General features: G+C 42.0%; 1 protein-coding gene across 3 annotated transcripts in view; it reads right to left on the bottom strand.

Annotated features, from left to right (window-relative positions):
- Positions 1-15,797, bottom strand: part of ADAM17 (ADAM metallopeptidase domain 17) — a 37,459-nt gene that overhangs the window by 14,357 nt on the left and 7,305 nt on the right. The window contains exons 2-10 of one of the 3 annotated variants that reach the window (XM_065059551.1): positions 10,575-10,707; positions 8,279-8,412; positions 7,342-7,430; positions 5,274-5,442; positions 4,409-4,539; positions 2,571-2,660; positions 1,366-1,479; positions 685-829; positions 70-158 (exon numbers count right to left, since the gene is read on the bottom strand). In XM_065059551.1, the coding sequence (XP_064915623.1) occupies positions 70-158; positions 685-829; positions 1,366-1,479; positions 2,571-2,660; positions 4,409-4,539; positions 5,274-5,442; positions 7,342-7,430; positions 8,279-8,412; positions 10,575-10,707 (1,094 nt within the window). Of the gene's footprint in view, positions 1-69; positions 159-684; positions 830-1,365; positions 1,480-2,570; positions 2,661-4,408; positions 4,540-5,273; positions 5,443-7,292; positions 7,314-7,341; positions 7,431-8,278; positions 8,413-10,574; positions 10,708-15,797 lie in introns of those variants that run through there. The other 2 variants (XM_065059554.1, XM_065059553.1) reach the window with 2 other exon arrangements.

Raw genomic sequence — 15,797 nt, 5'->3', positions numbered from 1 at the left:
GCACACAACACCACCACACACACATGTACACAGAAAGTTCACGCTCTGCAGAGGAGGAAACTCTCCTACCTTTGTGAGGATGGTCTTCCCATAGTTCTTGGTGCTGGTTAAGCCACTGTTCAGATAGATGTCCTTCTTTGCAATTTGACTATAATAAGCTATAGAAGTGAGAAAGTAAAATAAAAACTGACAAATATTTTTCTGGGTTTCATATCTTTTTAAGGGAGAGAAGAATCCTTGCTTGGGGAAACAAACAGCTTTACTGTTCTCACAGGCTCACCAGTAAGACCCTGCCATTTGCAAGTTTTTGGAGTGGGGAATCTTTCAAGCTCAGCACCAGCAGCTCACATATCACAATAAAGGGGAAGACATAAGAAATTCCCAAGAAAAAAGCGTGTGCCATTCCAGAACCGCTGCAAGATGCACCCACACAAAGCAGCCCTTGGTCTAGGGCTTGCTTCAGCCAGCTCGTTCACAGCAGAGAGCTTAGTGACTTTTATCCTTCCCTCCCTTCTTTTTCCAGCTCCAGCCAAGAAAATGCCCATCTATTCTACCCAAAAAACAAAGACTAGAGTCTAGGCAAAAACACATCATGCTCCATGAAAGCTGGAGAAGATGATTAAACACAAGTAACAAAAATTAGCTTTCAACCCACAACTGGGACAGAAGAAAAAGAAGCCTTGCCTTTAGGACAAATGCCACCATGGCTGTTAGGTCTAGGAGAGCCAACATAGGCCAGTCCAAGTGTTCCCATGTCAAAATCTTGATACGTGAAGAGATGAGCAAGGCACACGTGAGCTGCTTTCTCAGCAATGTCAAAGCTAAATTGCTTTAAAGAAAAAAAAAAAAAAAGGTCAAATCTTTCTAAGACACTTCACAGTGCATGTTACAAGTCTATAGATAAGAATGTCTATCTAATGAGCCAGATAAGCATCTTCTAGATCTGGTTAAGTCAGAAAATGCAGCTGGTTAGCTGTCCCACAGAGCTGTAGAAAATTAAATGAATACTCGAGTACACTGTATGCATTCATTTACGTAACTTGTCTATTCATCTCCCCTTTTCACAGAGTGGGGAAAACCAAGTGCTATAATTTGATGAGGTCACCAGGCAGCCAGTCTCAGGGTCAGACATATCAGAACTGCCTTTCTGACTCAGGCCACATATTAATAATTCTAATTGGTGTGTGCTCTGTAGTTATGCAATGGAGCCCTTTACCATGGGCTACAGGGAATATCAGCCAGTTTGACTTTGTATAACATCTACACGTCTCGCAAAGGAAGCAGAGGAGTTTCATCTGTTACTACAGAGCAGCAGAATGAGTAACTCTCTGTAACACCCGCGATTTTTCAAGGGTTACAACCTACCTCTAGCAGCATTTTCACATCCCAGGCATCTTTCTTATCATCTGGGTAACTTTTTGCCATATTGTAATGCTTTTCTCCAGGTTTTACAGTATGTGGCTCATTGTGGATGAGAATCTACATTTCAAAAAGGGCAACAACAATGTAGATATATTTTTATCAATTTTACAGCTACAGAAAAGCTTTCAATGTAATCTTAAATGTCTCAACAGATTCACAAGAAGAAAAATTCAGACTCAGCATACTTCCAATATTAACTTTTCAGCCTTTGCTAGTTAAGATACACTGACTACACACAGGCAACTACACAACCCATTTTACAGAGCAACATCAACAGTTTTCTATGTAATATTCTGTTTTGAGATGCATGTTACTCTACCAAAAAAGACTATCCAAACACAACCAGGATATACTCCTTGTATAGACAACACCAAACCATTTCAGAGTTCTAGCTAACCAAAACATATTTAAAGGATTGTTACTTTTCCAGTAACCTAGAACTAGTGCATCGTGTTCTCTGCCCTCCCTGCCCAAATAATCCTCTGTCCTGTTCCTGCAGACCTTTTTCCAGGAAAGGGCCTCTAGCTTGTACCATGAGACCCCATGCTCCACATCACAGCTCTTGCAGTACTCCAAGCCAAAGGATTCCTCTTCCTTTTAATGACCTTTCCCGGATTCTGTGCACTAACTTTGAGGAGCCATCATATAAATTGTAGTCACTGCACCTCCTGTGGTCACCCTATACCCACCTCTACACTATCATGACGTTGTGATGTCTAAGGGGAGTTATTAAAGCTTTTCAGGCAGGATTTGTGCTTTTTTCATCTGTGTTCGGAATCCACTCAGGCTTTGTAAGCTAAGCACCAGTCACAGACACACACATTAAATATGTGCATAACAGTATGTCTGAGAGAAACAAGAATTGCTCACATTCTGGAAAAAACACCTTTAAATTGAAGTTAATATAGAAAGATTCTTCCTGCAAACTCCCATCTCAAAAGTTGCAATGAACTGAAAATGGGTACACTGTGTCAAATCATTACCACCACCTCTGGAAAGATGCTATTTCACCCTGCTCCTGGTTAGAGTTAATAATGTGGGATTTGATTATTTTAGCTCTAATCCAGACAAAATAATCAGAAACCTTAACATCCAAAACATGTTCTTATCCTTTAAATTAAAAATGCTTTGCATAGTTCAGCAAATACCTGCTCTATCTGTATGCCGTACCCATTGAAGGCTCCATTGTCCCAGGAAGTATTTCGGTAGATGTCATCTACTCTGTCTATCAATTCAATCTACGTAGAAACAAAAATAAGCTATTTAGTTCCAAGCTTTCATGTAATTAAGTTCAAGACACTCAGAGAAGCTGCGACATACTTATCTAGAAACATTCACTTCAAATTAAAACTGAACCTCACATAACATAACAGACGTACTCACCGATCCAAAAACAACAGCACGTGGATCCAAAGAGAGTTATCAAATATCTCCGAAAATTTTCCGTCATAAAAAAGCAGTACAAGCTTCCCCATTTATCACTTTCATTTGTGTAGTAGAAGAACGGTAATATTAAGAACAAGACATTTGGGGAAATGCTTTGTTCATACACTAGTTTTCCAGGTTCCTTTGAGGGGAAGGGTAGAGGAGGGAGTTGTTTTTACTGATGCTTAACTAGCTTAACTGACCCCTGAGCCTGCTTCCCTCTTGCAGCCAAAAACCTATTATTTTCCTCATTATGGTTCAACCACAAGGTTCCAGAGTGTCTCTCTTCAGTGCTCACTATCAACACCTCCCTTTTCAAGCTGTTCTCATCATCTTAAAAATCACCTTCTGCTAAATATAAACCATCAAACTTGCTCACAATGGAAAGTGACATTCAGAACCCATGGGTAGTAGTTTATGCTTTAGTTTTCCAGCCACTGTGCTGTTTACAGTACACATCTACCCAGGAAACACAAGGGTAGGTGAGCCTGGAAGAGTCCTGTGTCACACGCAGAGATAAGAGCATCTCTGCTAATGCAGGAATTGAGGCTCTGTTACCTGGGGAGTGTAAACATTTCTGGGGACAGAAAGGTCAAAAAGCCAAAGGCAGAAGGGAGTGATTGGCATGTCAAAGATTCAGGCTCAGAAAAAGACTCATGATAAACAACAGGCCTCCAAAATCAGTTTCATTTGGTTTTATCTTGAATCTCCAAACCTACAGTCTCCACTGCTGCTGAAAGGCTGTGGACAGGTGTTTTATTTCACAAAAACTTGTCAGGTAGAGAACCCCATTGTACTGGTTTTGGCTTGTAACCAGTACATGTGATAGAGCCCTGCTTTCCTGAGGATGGCTGAACACCTGCCTGCTCATGGGAAGCAGAGAATTAATTCCTTATTTTGCTTTACCTATTAAACCGTTTTCACCTCAACCCATGAGCTGTCTCACCTTTACCCTCCTGATTCTCTCCCCCAGTCTACCGGGGAGGAGTGGGCGAGTGGCTGTGTGGGGCTGAGCTGCCTGCCAGAGTTAACCACAACATCCATGTACAACCAAACAAATTGTTTACAGCGCCTGCTTCAACTTTATTGTTCTGGACAGAGAATCCTGGAAGAATTTGGGGAAAACAAACAAACAAACCAACCTCACACAAACCCAAAACCCTATACAAGTTGCTTTTGCTTCTCACATGAGCTTTAAAAATGCTTGAACTTTAAAGATGCTTGGATCATTTGGAGTAGAACTCAAAATCCAGGAGATTCTAAAGCTCTGACTGGAAGAAACAAATTTCTTAGGCAGAAAATAGCACAGCCACAAGAAGTACATGAAGGGGAGGGATTGGTTTATAAATGAAACTTGAAGGCTACTTAACTACAGTATCACCATTAGAAAAATACTTTTAAAGCATGATTTAACACTTCTCCAGGTTAAAAGCATACACAACCATGAAGTAAATACATATGATGTAGAAAAGTAGTATAATCTGTTGTTTTAAGTACTCAATCACTCTTATTTTTTTACTCCATTTACTTCAGTAAATTGTAACAGACTATATTTACTTACCAAATAGTTTATAGTAGTACTTTCTTCCCCACGGCCCATATACTTGAAAAAACGATGATCTGCCACTACCAACATCTTGCACGTGTTTTTAGAGTTCTCTGTAACAGCTCTTTTCTTCCGATGGACGCTTGCTAATGTGAACATTTTAAATATAATTAAATACACATTCTGTAAAACTGCCACTGCTGTGTCTATTATCCTTATCTAAAACATGAACAAGAGTTTAGTTGAATTTTTCGGGGGAGAATGGAGATGTTTAGTTTTGGGGGTTTGTTGTTGTATGTTTTTATAATAACTATTCTTAAATTTTGTCTTCATAATGGTCCTCAAACATACTGTAAAGAAAGGAATGTATAGTAGCAAAATTGAGTTATTCAACAGTTATTCAAGTTCAGAGAAGGGCAATGAAGCTGCTGAAGGGTCTGGAGCACAAGTCTTATGAGGAGCAGCTGAGGGAACTTGGAGCTGTTTAGTCTGGAGAAAAGAAGGTTGAGGGGAGACCTTATTGCTGTCTACAACTACCTGAAAGGAGGTTGTAGCATGGAGGGTGTTGGTCTCTTTTCCCTAGTAGCAAGTGACAGAATGAGAGGAAACGGCCTCAAGTTTTGCCAGGGAAGGTTCAGATTGGATATTAGGAAAAAACTGTTCACAGAAAGGGTTGAGAGGCATTGGAACAGGCTACCCAGGGAAGTGGCAGAGTCACCACCCCTGGAGAGGTTTAAAAGATATGTAGATAAGGTTCTCCGGGACATGGTTTAGTGCCAGTGTTGGGTTAACTGTTGGACTCAATGACCTTGAGGGTCTCTTCCAACCAAAATTATTCATTTCAAATATGCTGCTCTCCCTAAGTACAGACAACACTCACCTTCATTTTGTGTCCTCTCTTCCAGTCCTTTTGGCAACAGTTCTTCTTCATTCAGCTTTAAATAACCACACACTTTGGGGGACTGCAATCGTGAGACATCTTTAATATCTTCAGATCTGTAGACTAGTAGTCTTTCATCTTGCACATCATCTACAAATCTCCACAGTGGCTGACAGCACAAAACAGAAATGCAATTAGATAGGAACACAGTGAATGCAAAGACCTAAGCCTATATAAGTAAAAAATTATATTTATTAGCACCCAATCTCCAGTTCTATGTGTACACACACAAATACCTTAGACCACAATAATTTCACCCACAGCAATACTGATACAACAACATCCCTGAGAAAGCCAAATTATTTCAATTCTTTCATGCTGCACAGGCATCCAAAACACTAAAATAATCTCAACAGAGCAGCAGCCGCCACCTGACAAGGCTGTAGAAGAGACAGAATTTTTCTTCCTTTCCAGACCACGAGCAAGGGGAGGAAGCACCTCAGGCTTCTCCACTCCCTCCATAACAGTCTGAAGACAGGCACAGCCAGGGAGGAGATGCTTAGGCGATGCTAACAAATGCACAGGAGCTGGCAGGTAACACACGATATCTAAGTGCACAGCAGAATGCAGTCTTCACAGCAGAAGGCAGGCTCTTCAACATTCAACAGCTACACAAGTCACTTATAAGCATGAAAATTTCTCCAAAAGCAAAGAAAACAAGAAAACCACGAAGTCACACAGTTTTCCGAATTCCCACAGAAGATGCATACTGATGATTTTTTTTTTTTTATCCAATGCTATTATTTAGCGTACTGTGCTTTTTGTTCACGGCAAAAAGGTCCTGCAACGCAAAGGCTATGCTGGTGCTGCAGCCCTGTGTCTACACTGGGAAACTGAGGGCACATGTTTTGCGTCCTAGGTCAAGGCGTGAGGAACCAGGGGTTTATACGAAGGTCCACAGCCTTTCTGAACATTGCAAGAGGACTGTGAAAGCAAAGGAAGGCAATGACCGAGAGGCTTTGTCCGTGCTGCCTTTTGGGAACGGTCTATGGCATACACGGTCTCTGCCTGCACACGGGCATTATCTGATCCAGGGCTGGTGTGGGGCCAAAGCTGACCCTGGGATGCCAACAGCTCAGCAGTGCGGGCAAGCTGGAGCCTCCGAGCCACTGCCCGTTCTTTTTTAGCTGTACAGACACAGTCAGCGAGGAGCTAAGGGGCTGGCGGCCTGGGGAACTGAGATGTGCTTACATTGCTTCAGACCACAAACACAAAAATGCTTTAAACCACAACCAAATGGCTACTATCTGCTCTTAAGGCAAAACACAAGCACTGCAGTTTGGGTATTCCAACCACATTTTCATACTTTACCATGACTGGATGTCTCCGGTTTACCCATAATTCTGCATATTCTTGGTTTTGAAGACAATTGCAATATCCATATAACACTCAGCTGTAATTACTATTATTCAGCTATTCTAATACAGCTTGTGCCTGGGAATATACTGCACTGAACAACTCATTAGGATAGTCTCTAATTATATACTTGCTGAATATTTCTTTTAAACCAATAGTTAAGATAACACAAGCAATGAAAACAGTGAAAAACAGAAACAAGGAAGCAGAGAAAGATACCAGATTTTGAAATAAAGCTCTAAGAATGGGAAAAATTCCAAGACGTAGACACAGCCAAAATTTCAGAAAGCTCAACAGACCTCAGCTCTGATCAGATGGCAGCACAGTTTGTTATTCTAGAGGATATGATCAACACTAATTACTAACATTATACCATTTCTGTTTCTAAAACCCTTGCCTGTTTAAAGCATACCTTCTCCATGATGTATCTAAAACATGCAAATATCAGAGAATGTCATTCGCTAATAAAACTCAACACTTGCAAAAGTCAAATTGGTTTCACATTTCTCTACCTCCTCCCTACTCACACCAAAACCACCACCACCAAGTCTATTCTGAGCTACAGAGCTGTCAATGTGACTAGCTAGAAAGAGAAATACTCACAGGGAAAAGAGATGATTGTTTGAATATTGCTTTCAACAGCAAAGCGTACCTCTATATTGTATTCTTCTCCATCAGTATTGATTCTTACTGTAAAGTCCTCATTCCCAATATGTGCCACAACCTTGGAATTATGCTCTCCTTTAACATAAGCAAGGAAAAATAAATTAATTCAGCTTTATTTGCATCCACTTCCACAAAGATGCTGTTTGTTTGGGGTCTTTTTAACTGCTTTTAATCTTCAAGCTAGATTACCTTCCTCAGTCCCTAAGAACACTATACTGTCCCGTCCAAAGAAAAAGTGAAATGAACTAGCACTCCCCCCACCTTAACTTCTCAATGGTCATAGTCATCAAGCCTCAGAATTCATTGATGATTTTGCAGAAGGTGTTGCATTCCAGTGGAAAAGACTTTCATCACATCACAAAGGCTGTGTAAAATTCAGAACAACTTAGCAAAAGCATCAGTGTTGGACTAAAGTGGAGCAAGAGATCCCTTCTGTAAAGAAAAGTACTCTGCAAACAACCATCTAAAAGTCTTAATACAATTTGGGCAATACGGTATCACCACTAACTATAATATCCGAGCTGTGTGTTCTGGGACAAGGAACATTCAAGTCCTACATTCCAGTTGGAATTAAAGCCACCATCATTATTTAAACAACAAAAAAAAAAAAACCCAAACGTCACAAGCTGCCGCTTGAGTAAATTATACCTTTGTGTTCTGCCAAATTAAACAGAAGAGTCCTATCTTAGAACCTTGGTGCAATAGCTCAAAAAAACCCAAACAGCCATCAAACCAAAAAAAGAAATCCCCCAAAACCCATCACAAGAATTCCACAAAAACAAAACCAGAAAACCCAAGGGGCATGAGAATCAAGTGTATTTGTTTATTTGATAAAAATGAGGACAATACACCATTTACTTTGGCCAAGAGACTCGTGCAAAGCTGTGATTTCTCAGCACTGACACAGTCTAGTCCATACTAACCAACGACATGTCCAGTGAAAAAGTCCTGCCATTGAACACGATACTCCTTTTCCTTGCCTTCACCATCCACAATTAATGCTTGAAATTTTTCTGAAAAGTGTTCAGCAGTTGCAGTTAAGTACAATTTAAAGTGCCTGTAAAAGAATTTACTTCCATTTACTTTTAAGCAAAGTATGCACGTAACAGATACATCCAGCCTCCATTTTACTGATAGTCCAAAATAATTTAGAAAGCATTAATTCTGATAAGCAGGCTACAAAAACACATACTGTGTAATTCATAACTGTAAATATTTTCAGAGTAAAAAATGTTTAACTTAAAAAGTAGAAAATAAACCCCAAAATCCAAAACAGTCACAGTTTGCTCATGATGCACCTTTGCAGTAAAGCAAAACCAGTAACTGGTAACTCTGACGAAAATCAGACCAAGGAACTTGTTCATCTATTTTAAATTAAATTACCTTAAGGTTCTTATTTTCTGAAATAATACAGTCAGAAGACCATAAACAGACATCTGAACTTTGTAGATTTTTATGATATATCATCACAAAACCTGAAGACTATCCCAAGAAGTAAGTAAAGAATCTTCTCTGGAAGGAGCCTCATGTGCTCTTGGTTTATGTGGGCTTTGGGTCAAAGATTTTTGCTATGCCACTCTACAATTATTCTGTAATTATCACTGGCAGTATTGCAACCTCACCATAAAGTTAGGGTATATGATGCAGTGCAAAGCAGGGACAGACAGACATTTGATCCCATTAACCTTTTATATTTACAAATCACCCCCTCCAAACATTTAGGGATTAAAAAAACATGCCCAACAACTTGCATGACAGCTGTAGTTGTGGATGACAGATGGGGAAGACACATGAGACCACAGCAGACAAAGATGTCAGATGAACAAAAATCACCCTACACTTGTTCACAGTATCACAGTATTCCAGTATGTTTGGGATTGGAAGGGACCTCAAAAGATCATCTAGTCCAATCCCCCTGCTGGAGCAGGAACGCCTAGGTGAGGTCACACAGGAACATGTCCAGGCGGGTTTTGAATGTCTCCAGAGAAGGAGACTCCACAACCCCCCTGGGCAGCCTGTTCCAGTGTCTGTCACCCTCACTGAGAAGAAGTTTTTTCTCAAATTTAAGCGGAACCTCTTGTGTTCCAGCTTGATCCCATTACCCCTTGTCCTATCATTGTTGGCCACCGAGAAGAGCCTGGCTCCATCCTCATGGCACTCACCCTTTATATATTTATAAACATTAATGAGGTCACCCCTCAGTCTCCTCTTCTCCAAACTAAAGAGCCCCAGCTCCCTCAGCCTTTCCTCATAAGGGAGGTGCTCCACTCCCTTAATCATCTTCGCTGCCCTACGCTGGACCCTCTCCAGCAGTTCCCTGTCCTTCTGGAACTGAGGGGCCCAGAACGGGACACAATATTCCAGATGTGGTCTCACCAGGGCGGAGTAGAGGGGAAGGAGGACCTCTCCCGACCTACTAGCCACCCCCCTTCTAATATACCCCAGGATGCCGTTGGCCTTCCTGGCCACAAGGGCACAGTGCTGGCTCGTGGTCATCCTGCTGTCCACCAGGACCCCCAGGTCCCTTCCCTCTACACTGCTCTCCAATATGTAATTTCCCAACCTATACTGGAACCTGGGGTTGTTCCTGCCCAGATGCAGGACTCTACACTTTCCCTTGTTAAATTTCATTAGGTTATTCCCCACATTATTCTTTCTCACCCTGCTCCCCCATTTCAGATTCACAATTTCAGTACTCAAATACCTGTAAGGCACTTTTTTGACACTCACAATAAAATCCCTACAACCTTCATGCCTGCTCTTTTCTACGTTCTATTGAATGGGACATTTACACTCAGTATGAAAAGGATTAAACCTCCATACAAAAACATACAGTAAATCTCTTGGGCAACACACCACACACACTCCCCAAACGGAAGGCAGAGATTTTCAAGAACCAGAGGACAGTCAAGAAGTACGACATTGCCAAAAGAGGTGTAAGTGGGATTCAAACATATCAGTGGAAGTAATCTACATAAAAGTAACGAGCAAAGCAAAAGAAATCTGAAATCACTGCCACCTCAGCAGAGTAATACAATGCAACTTATTTTTCTGTTTCATCTGAGCCTCTCTGAAGTCATATAACCATGGAGATCACTAACTGAGAAGAACTGGCCAGTCATGACAGAATACAAGATAGTATTACTGGGTTTGGAACTGTGCATTATTCATCACAAACTGAAGGAAAATATGCTATTTCGTTGCTTATGATTTAATTACCTCTGCAGGGCTGAAAAGCTTAAGAGCCTCTCTACATGCGTCTCTGGCTGGAGGTCCCTCTTCTTCAGTGAGTGTTGCTGGATGCTCGACTGAGAGAGGATGTCGTAGTTGGAAAGCATGGACTCAACTGCATCTGGAAGAACAAAACCGAACATTTTAGTTTCAAGAGACTCTCCACCAATACACACACAAAACAGAGCCTCTTAATTCAATGGCAAGACCACAGTTTGCTCTAATTTTAGGGTAACTGTTGTACACTTCTATTAAGGTGCATTTTGTGTAGGCAAGTAGCAATCATAGTGCGAGACGAGGCATGATCTGAGAGATGCAAACAAACAATTTAGTTCACTTCTTATAGCAATTTTTGAGCAACAAACTCATCACTTCTACTGCCACAGCTGTGCAAAGCTAATGCCCTCCCTGGCTGCCCCTGGAAAATAAATGGGAGAGAAAGTCCCCAGTTTTCAGGAGGCAATCACTCTCCTCCTCACCTGCTGGTCTCCATCTGAGTCTGAGAAAGAAAGTAATTTAATTTTGGAAACTTCTACCAAATTCATTCCAGAACAGGACTGCATTTATTACCTTTCTGCCCAACAGTAGCCAGAAAACAGATGCCTGTGTAGCATAATCAATCAGAAATAACTGAGGCACCTCATATTAGGTACCTCCAGATATCGTGGTTTCCCAAAAATCCTTTGATTTCCCAACTCAGAACATGAATACTTGTTCAGAGAGAGAGAAACAGCCTGAACCCCTGCGGGGAGCAGCACGCAAATTCAGGTCAATATTCTGCTGATGCTTCCACCATTAACAAGTGCACAATGCCGGCTGCAAACAGTGCTGGACTCTTGCTGCTAAAGTCTCCTGCTGCTTTGCCAGGCATCCCTTCTCCAGGAGCACCCATCCACACGCCTCCTCTCCAGAGCACCCACCACCCAGCAGCACACCTGACAACCACCTTTGCTACCACGAGTGCTCATCAACTCATTTACTATTTACAGCCATAAATAAAGGCCCTTATCCCCACACGACCATCTTCCTTCTCTGCCAGATGTGTTCACTCTTTCCACTGCACCAAATGAGGAGTCAGCTGTGTTTTGTTACAAGAAGCAGAAGTGCTCATCCAGTCATTCTTTATTTAAAAAACAAACAAACAAAACACACCACTCCTTCTTTTACCCCCCATTTCCAGTTGTGCTTCTAAACCAGACAGGATAGCTACAAAAGTGGGCTTTCACCAGCAAAGACAACCTTCTACTTCTCCAGAGCCCCTGATCACCACCTTACACCACCCAGCTAAGTAACCTCACGTGTTTTATTGGACTTTTAAGTAAGGAGCACCACTAGTAAGCTGAGTTTTACTGTCTCTTGTGCAACAAGCTGAGACTGCCAACTTGAAATCTAGACTGCTATAGCTCCCGATTTTTTTTTTTTAACCCGACACTCAGTACCATAATTTATCCCCAAATACATCCCTCTAAAGCCCAAGAAAGCCCTTAAGAACAGGCATGGTTTGGGCCAAGGCAAGCACCTTGCTTTTTCTTTTGCAAGGGGTTGGGTGGAGAGATATAACCACCAGCATATATGCACACAGGTGCTTGTGTACACTGGAGGTGAGGGAGCTGCAGAAGTAAAGATGACCCTCAGAGCCTTCTTGGCCCCGATCAGACCTCCTGGCAAAGTGACGGAGGGGTGACAGGGCTGCCTCCTACTGCAGCAGCCACCCAGCAGCGCCCCAGGCTCTCCCTCCCCAGCTGCCGCTCCCTGGCCGTTGAGCAACACAGAAAGGGCTGCACAGTTGCAATTTCCTGATTTCTGTTTACAGCCCACAGGTCGAGAGCACCTGCAATCGATTACCATGCGTTTCGGGTGATATGCAAAGGTAAGTTTCTACCAACTTCCATCATGTTGTGGGTTTTTTGCCCCCATTCCGTGCCCAGCTGCTGCACGTCAGACAGCGCGTGAATCCTTAGCCTGCTGCATGCTGCACAGCTGGTTCACTGAGCCACCCAGCGAGCAAACCCCTAAACACCCCCAAAACATGCCTTTTCATTACTTATGGTCTGGTAATGGCCCTCATACAGAACCACCAGAGAGGAGGGTATGGAAAATAAATTCCGAAAAAAGCCCCAACTCATCCCACTGTCTAGTCCTCAACTCTTAATTAAACCTGAGATTCTTTCAACACACTCCACTAGAGCAGATCCCTCAATTAAGGTCAATGTTGATATGTGGGATTGCAAACGTTGGTTCATGTGGTATGTGGGCCATGAATCAGGAGAGGTGTGGTACCACCGCTGCGCTGCTTGGGGACTTGCCAACACCAGAACATGTCAAGCACAAGGTGGTCTGCCCAAGAGGCACAACCCAGCTGCAAACATTACTCCTCCTGCCCCCTTCCACCTCTGCTTGCAAAATACAGCCCAGAACCAGGGGAAGGTCCTGCCAAAGAGCAAGATGCAGCTGCCACTACAGCCAGACAAAATCTCGGTTTCATGGCAAGAAAACTGAAAAGTCTGCTAAAGAAATGAGATATTTTTTTATTTGGTAGGCAAGGAGCACTTCAGAAGTCCTGCTCCACTGCAACGCACACAAACACCCTCCTGGAAATGCCCCACAGAGACATGGGAAGGGTAGTAAGAACAAGACTTACTGAGTTGGTAAAGATGACTAAGATGATTCTGTTAAAGTAACAAATGAAACACAGGACACTCCTAGTTCCTGTAACCCTGAAACAAGAATGCACTTGTTTGTATTTCCTCTTACCCTTCCTAAATTTGTTTGCTTTTAATTTTACTTGAGACATAACTGAAGACTTAAGACATGCTGCTGCTAGACATAAATCTGTGAACCAATTCAGGTATCAGATAGATGTGGAAAAACCATATTGGCAACACTCAAACCAAATTTTTTCTGTAAAATTTACGAACTGAAAAATGAGTCCATAGTCATGGCTTACTGAAAATGAAAGATGAACTGTCATTATTTTAAACAAAATGCAGAACTGTACGGAGTCCAACTGTACAGCAGTCTGTGGATGGGAGCCACAGCAAGCATATACTTGACTAATCTTTGTTCAAGTTTAATAATCTTTCTGGCATTCCTTCCTCATTATCTTCACTACGGTCCAAGACCCACTTCCCATGGGCTTCAAGAGCCAACTCAGCTCTTCCCAAACCTTTTTCCTGAATTTCCTTCCCTTCCAGCCCCTCCTAGATTTCTACATTCCTCTCTCTTTTGAGAAGGACACCTTAATTTCATCCTGTTATCCCAAACATTTCTTTATGATCACCAGCCTTCACCTCACTGCACCTTCTCCCCTGAGTGGGGGGACCTCACCAGAACATACACATCTCGGGTAAAAGAAACAGGGAAGGAACATCGGTGACAAAGATGAAGAAACAGAAGAAACCCACAGCAGTGACTTTACCGCTGCCCCCAGCTTTGAACTCACCATCTTCCTCCTTTTCTTCCACCTTGTTTCAAGGCTAAAAGACTAATGCCACTAGACTAGGCAACTTAGAAGACACAGGAAAGTTTCTTATAGAATAAGTAAATGATGGGCCAGTACACATTGCAGCTGGCTATTCCAACAGCAAAGAGCTCAAGAACATGGTGGGCAACAGCTTAGCTCACCAAGTCGAAGGCCACACCATATTTTTTAAAAGAGGAGGCTTCTCTTCAAGTGCTCAGCTACCAATTCAAATACCAAGGGCATCCTTCTCCAACCAGCTCTGCCATCATAAGCAGAACAGTGAATTCCCATGATCTCACATCCAGTCTCCTGCCCCGAAAGCAGCAAGGAAATGTGGCAACTCAAGATTTCATAAGCATTCTTTTGAACTGCTTTATTTATAGAAAGGTTAAGCCTATCTAGAAGCATGAAGTTTTAATCCAGAAGATACAAACACAAGATCCAACAATATTTAAAAATATTACTTTCAGGATTTAAAAATGACCACAACAGCATCAGAGGGGTTTACAGGCATTATTGCAGTTATTGCTCCAACCATCCCAAAGGGAATAAAAGCAGAAATAAATCTCCTGTCAAAAGGCACTAGAATGAGATGACAAATACACAGAGTATCACTAGAGCAAGAACAGCAAACAGGCCTGGGGAGGAGTTTGCTGTGTGACTGTTAAATCATCATCACTGCCAAGTCTGAAAAAGGGCTCCAGCCTGTATAATGTGTGGCACTCATTGATTCCAACCCCAGCGCTGATCACAAGCTGGTTTTCAATGGATATCAAATGCTTCACAAAAGCTTGTGAGCAGCTAACTAATAACAATTTTTCTGATGCAGCTGAGGAGTGACTTAATGGTTGAAGGGCTCCATATACTTCATTGTTATTATTTCTTTAATTATTCTTCAAATTAAGTTACTCTTCATACATAAAAATATTTTAATTAAAGTAACCAAATATAGTAACTTCAAATATAATTCACAGCCCCAGTCAGAATTTGGACCAGGAAACACAGACTGGAGTCTTTCCAACCTTAACCATGTGAACAAGTTGCCATCACCCTACATAAAACAGCTGCCCTCATGTTTGTGGTAACAGCCGGATACCGGCTGCGATATCGTGGGATCGTCTGGAGCACCATTCCAGGGAGTGCTAACAGAGAAGGTCAATATATTCATACCTCAATGTATTCCTATCTCAACTGGGCACACAAACAGTCTTCACCAGGCAGGAGGTGCTGCAGCCATCTCCACATGTGCACAGGTACCTTCTCTGAACAGTTTACACTGCATTTAGGAGACTGTTGATGAAGAGGACACATTGAGAAGATCCATCTGTGGGAAAGCTGTTCCGTAACAGCTCATAACACGTGCTGTTACATCCTTCTCCAGTACATCTGGTACAGAGTCATTGCCAAAGACGGAAAACTAAGTGAATTGAAACACTTATCCCACGCTAAACAGCCCATGCTTTTAACAGTTTAGATAAATTGTGTTTACTTGTTTCCAGCAAAGAGCGGCTGCTGTTTTCCTTATTGAATATTCTCGAACAGAAGAACTTGTGTGAGAAACACGTTCAAAGCAAGAACTGAATTTATGTCAGCCTGCTTATAAACTGTAGAAAGACAAAGGTTTACACTGTTTAATCACATTTCTAGACAAACCTGTTAGTAAGAACGGCCAGTCACATCAGCATTGCTGAATGTTTTAAAGGGCATGCTTTTGACTCGGTCCCAGCTGCACCAAACTTGCTAAACCA

Source organism: Columba livia, chromosome 3 (assembly GCF_036013475.1).
Source record: "Columba livia isolate bColLiv1 breed racing homer chromosome 3, bColLiv1.pat.W.v2, whole genome shotgun sequence".
Lineage (NCBI taxonomy): Eukaryota > Metazoa > Chordata > Aves > Columbiformes > Columbidae > Columba > Columba livia.
Note: the sequence above shows the minus strand (reverse complement) of the source record. Positions and strands in the feature narration are given on the sequence as shown.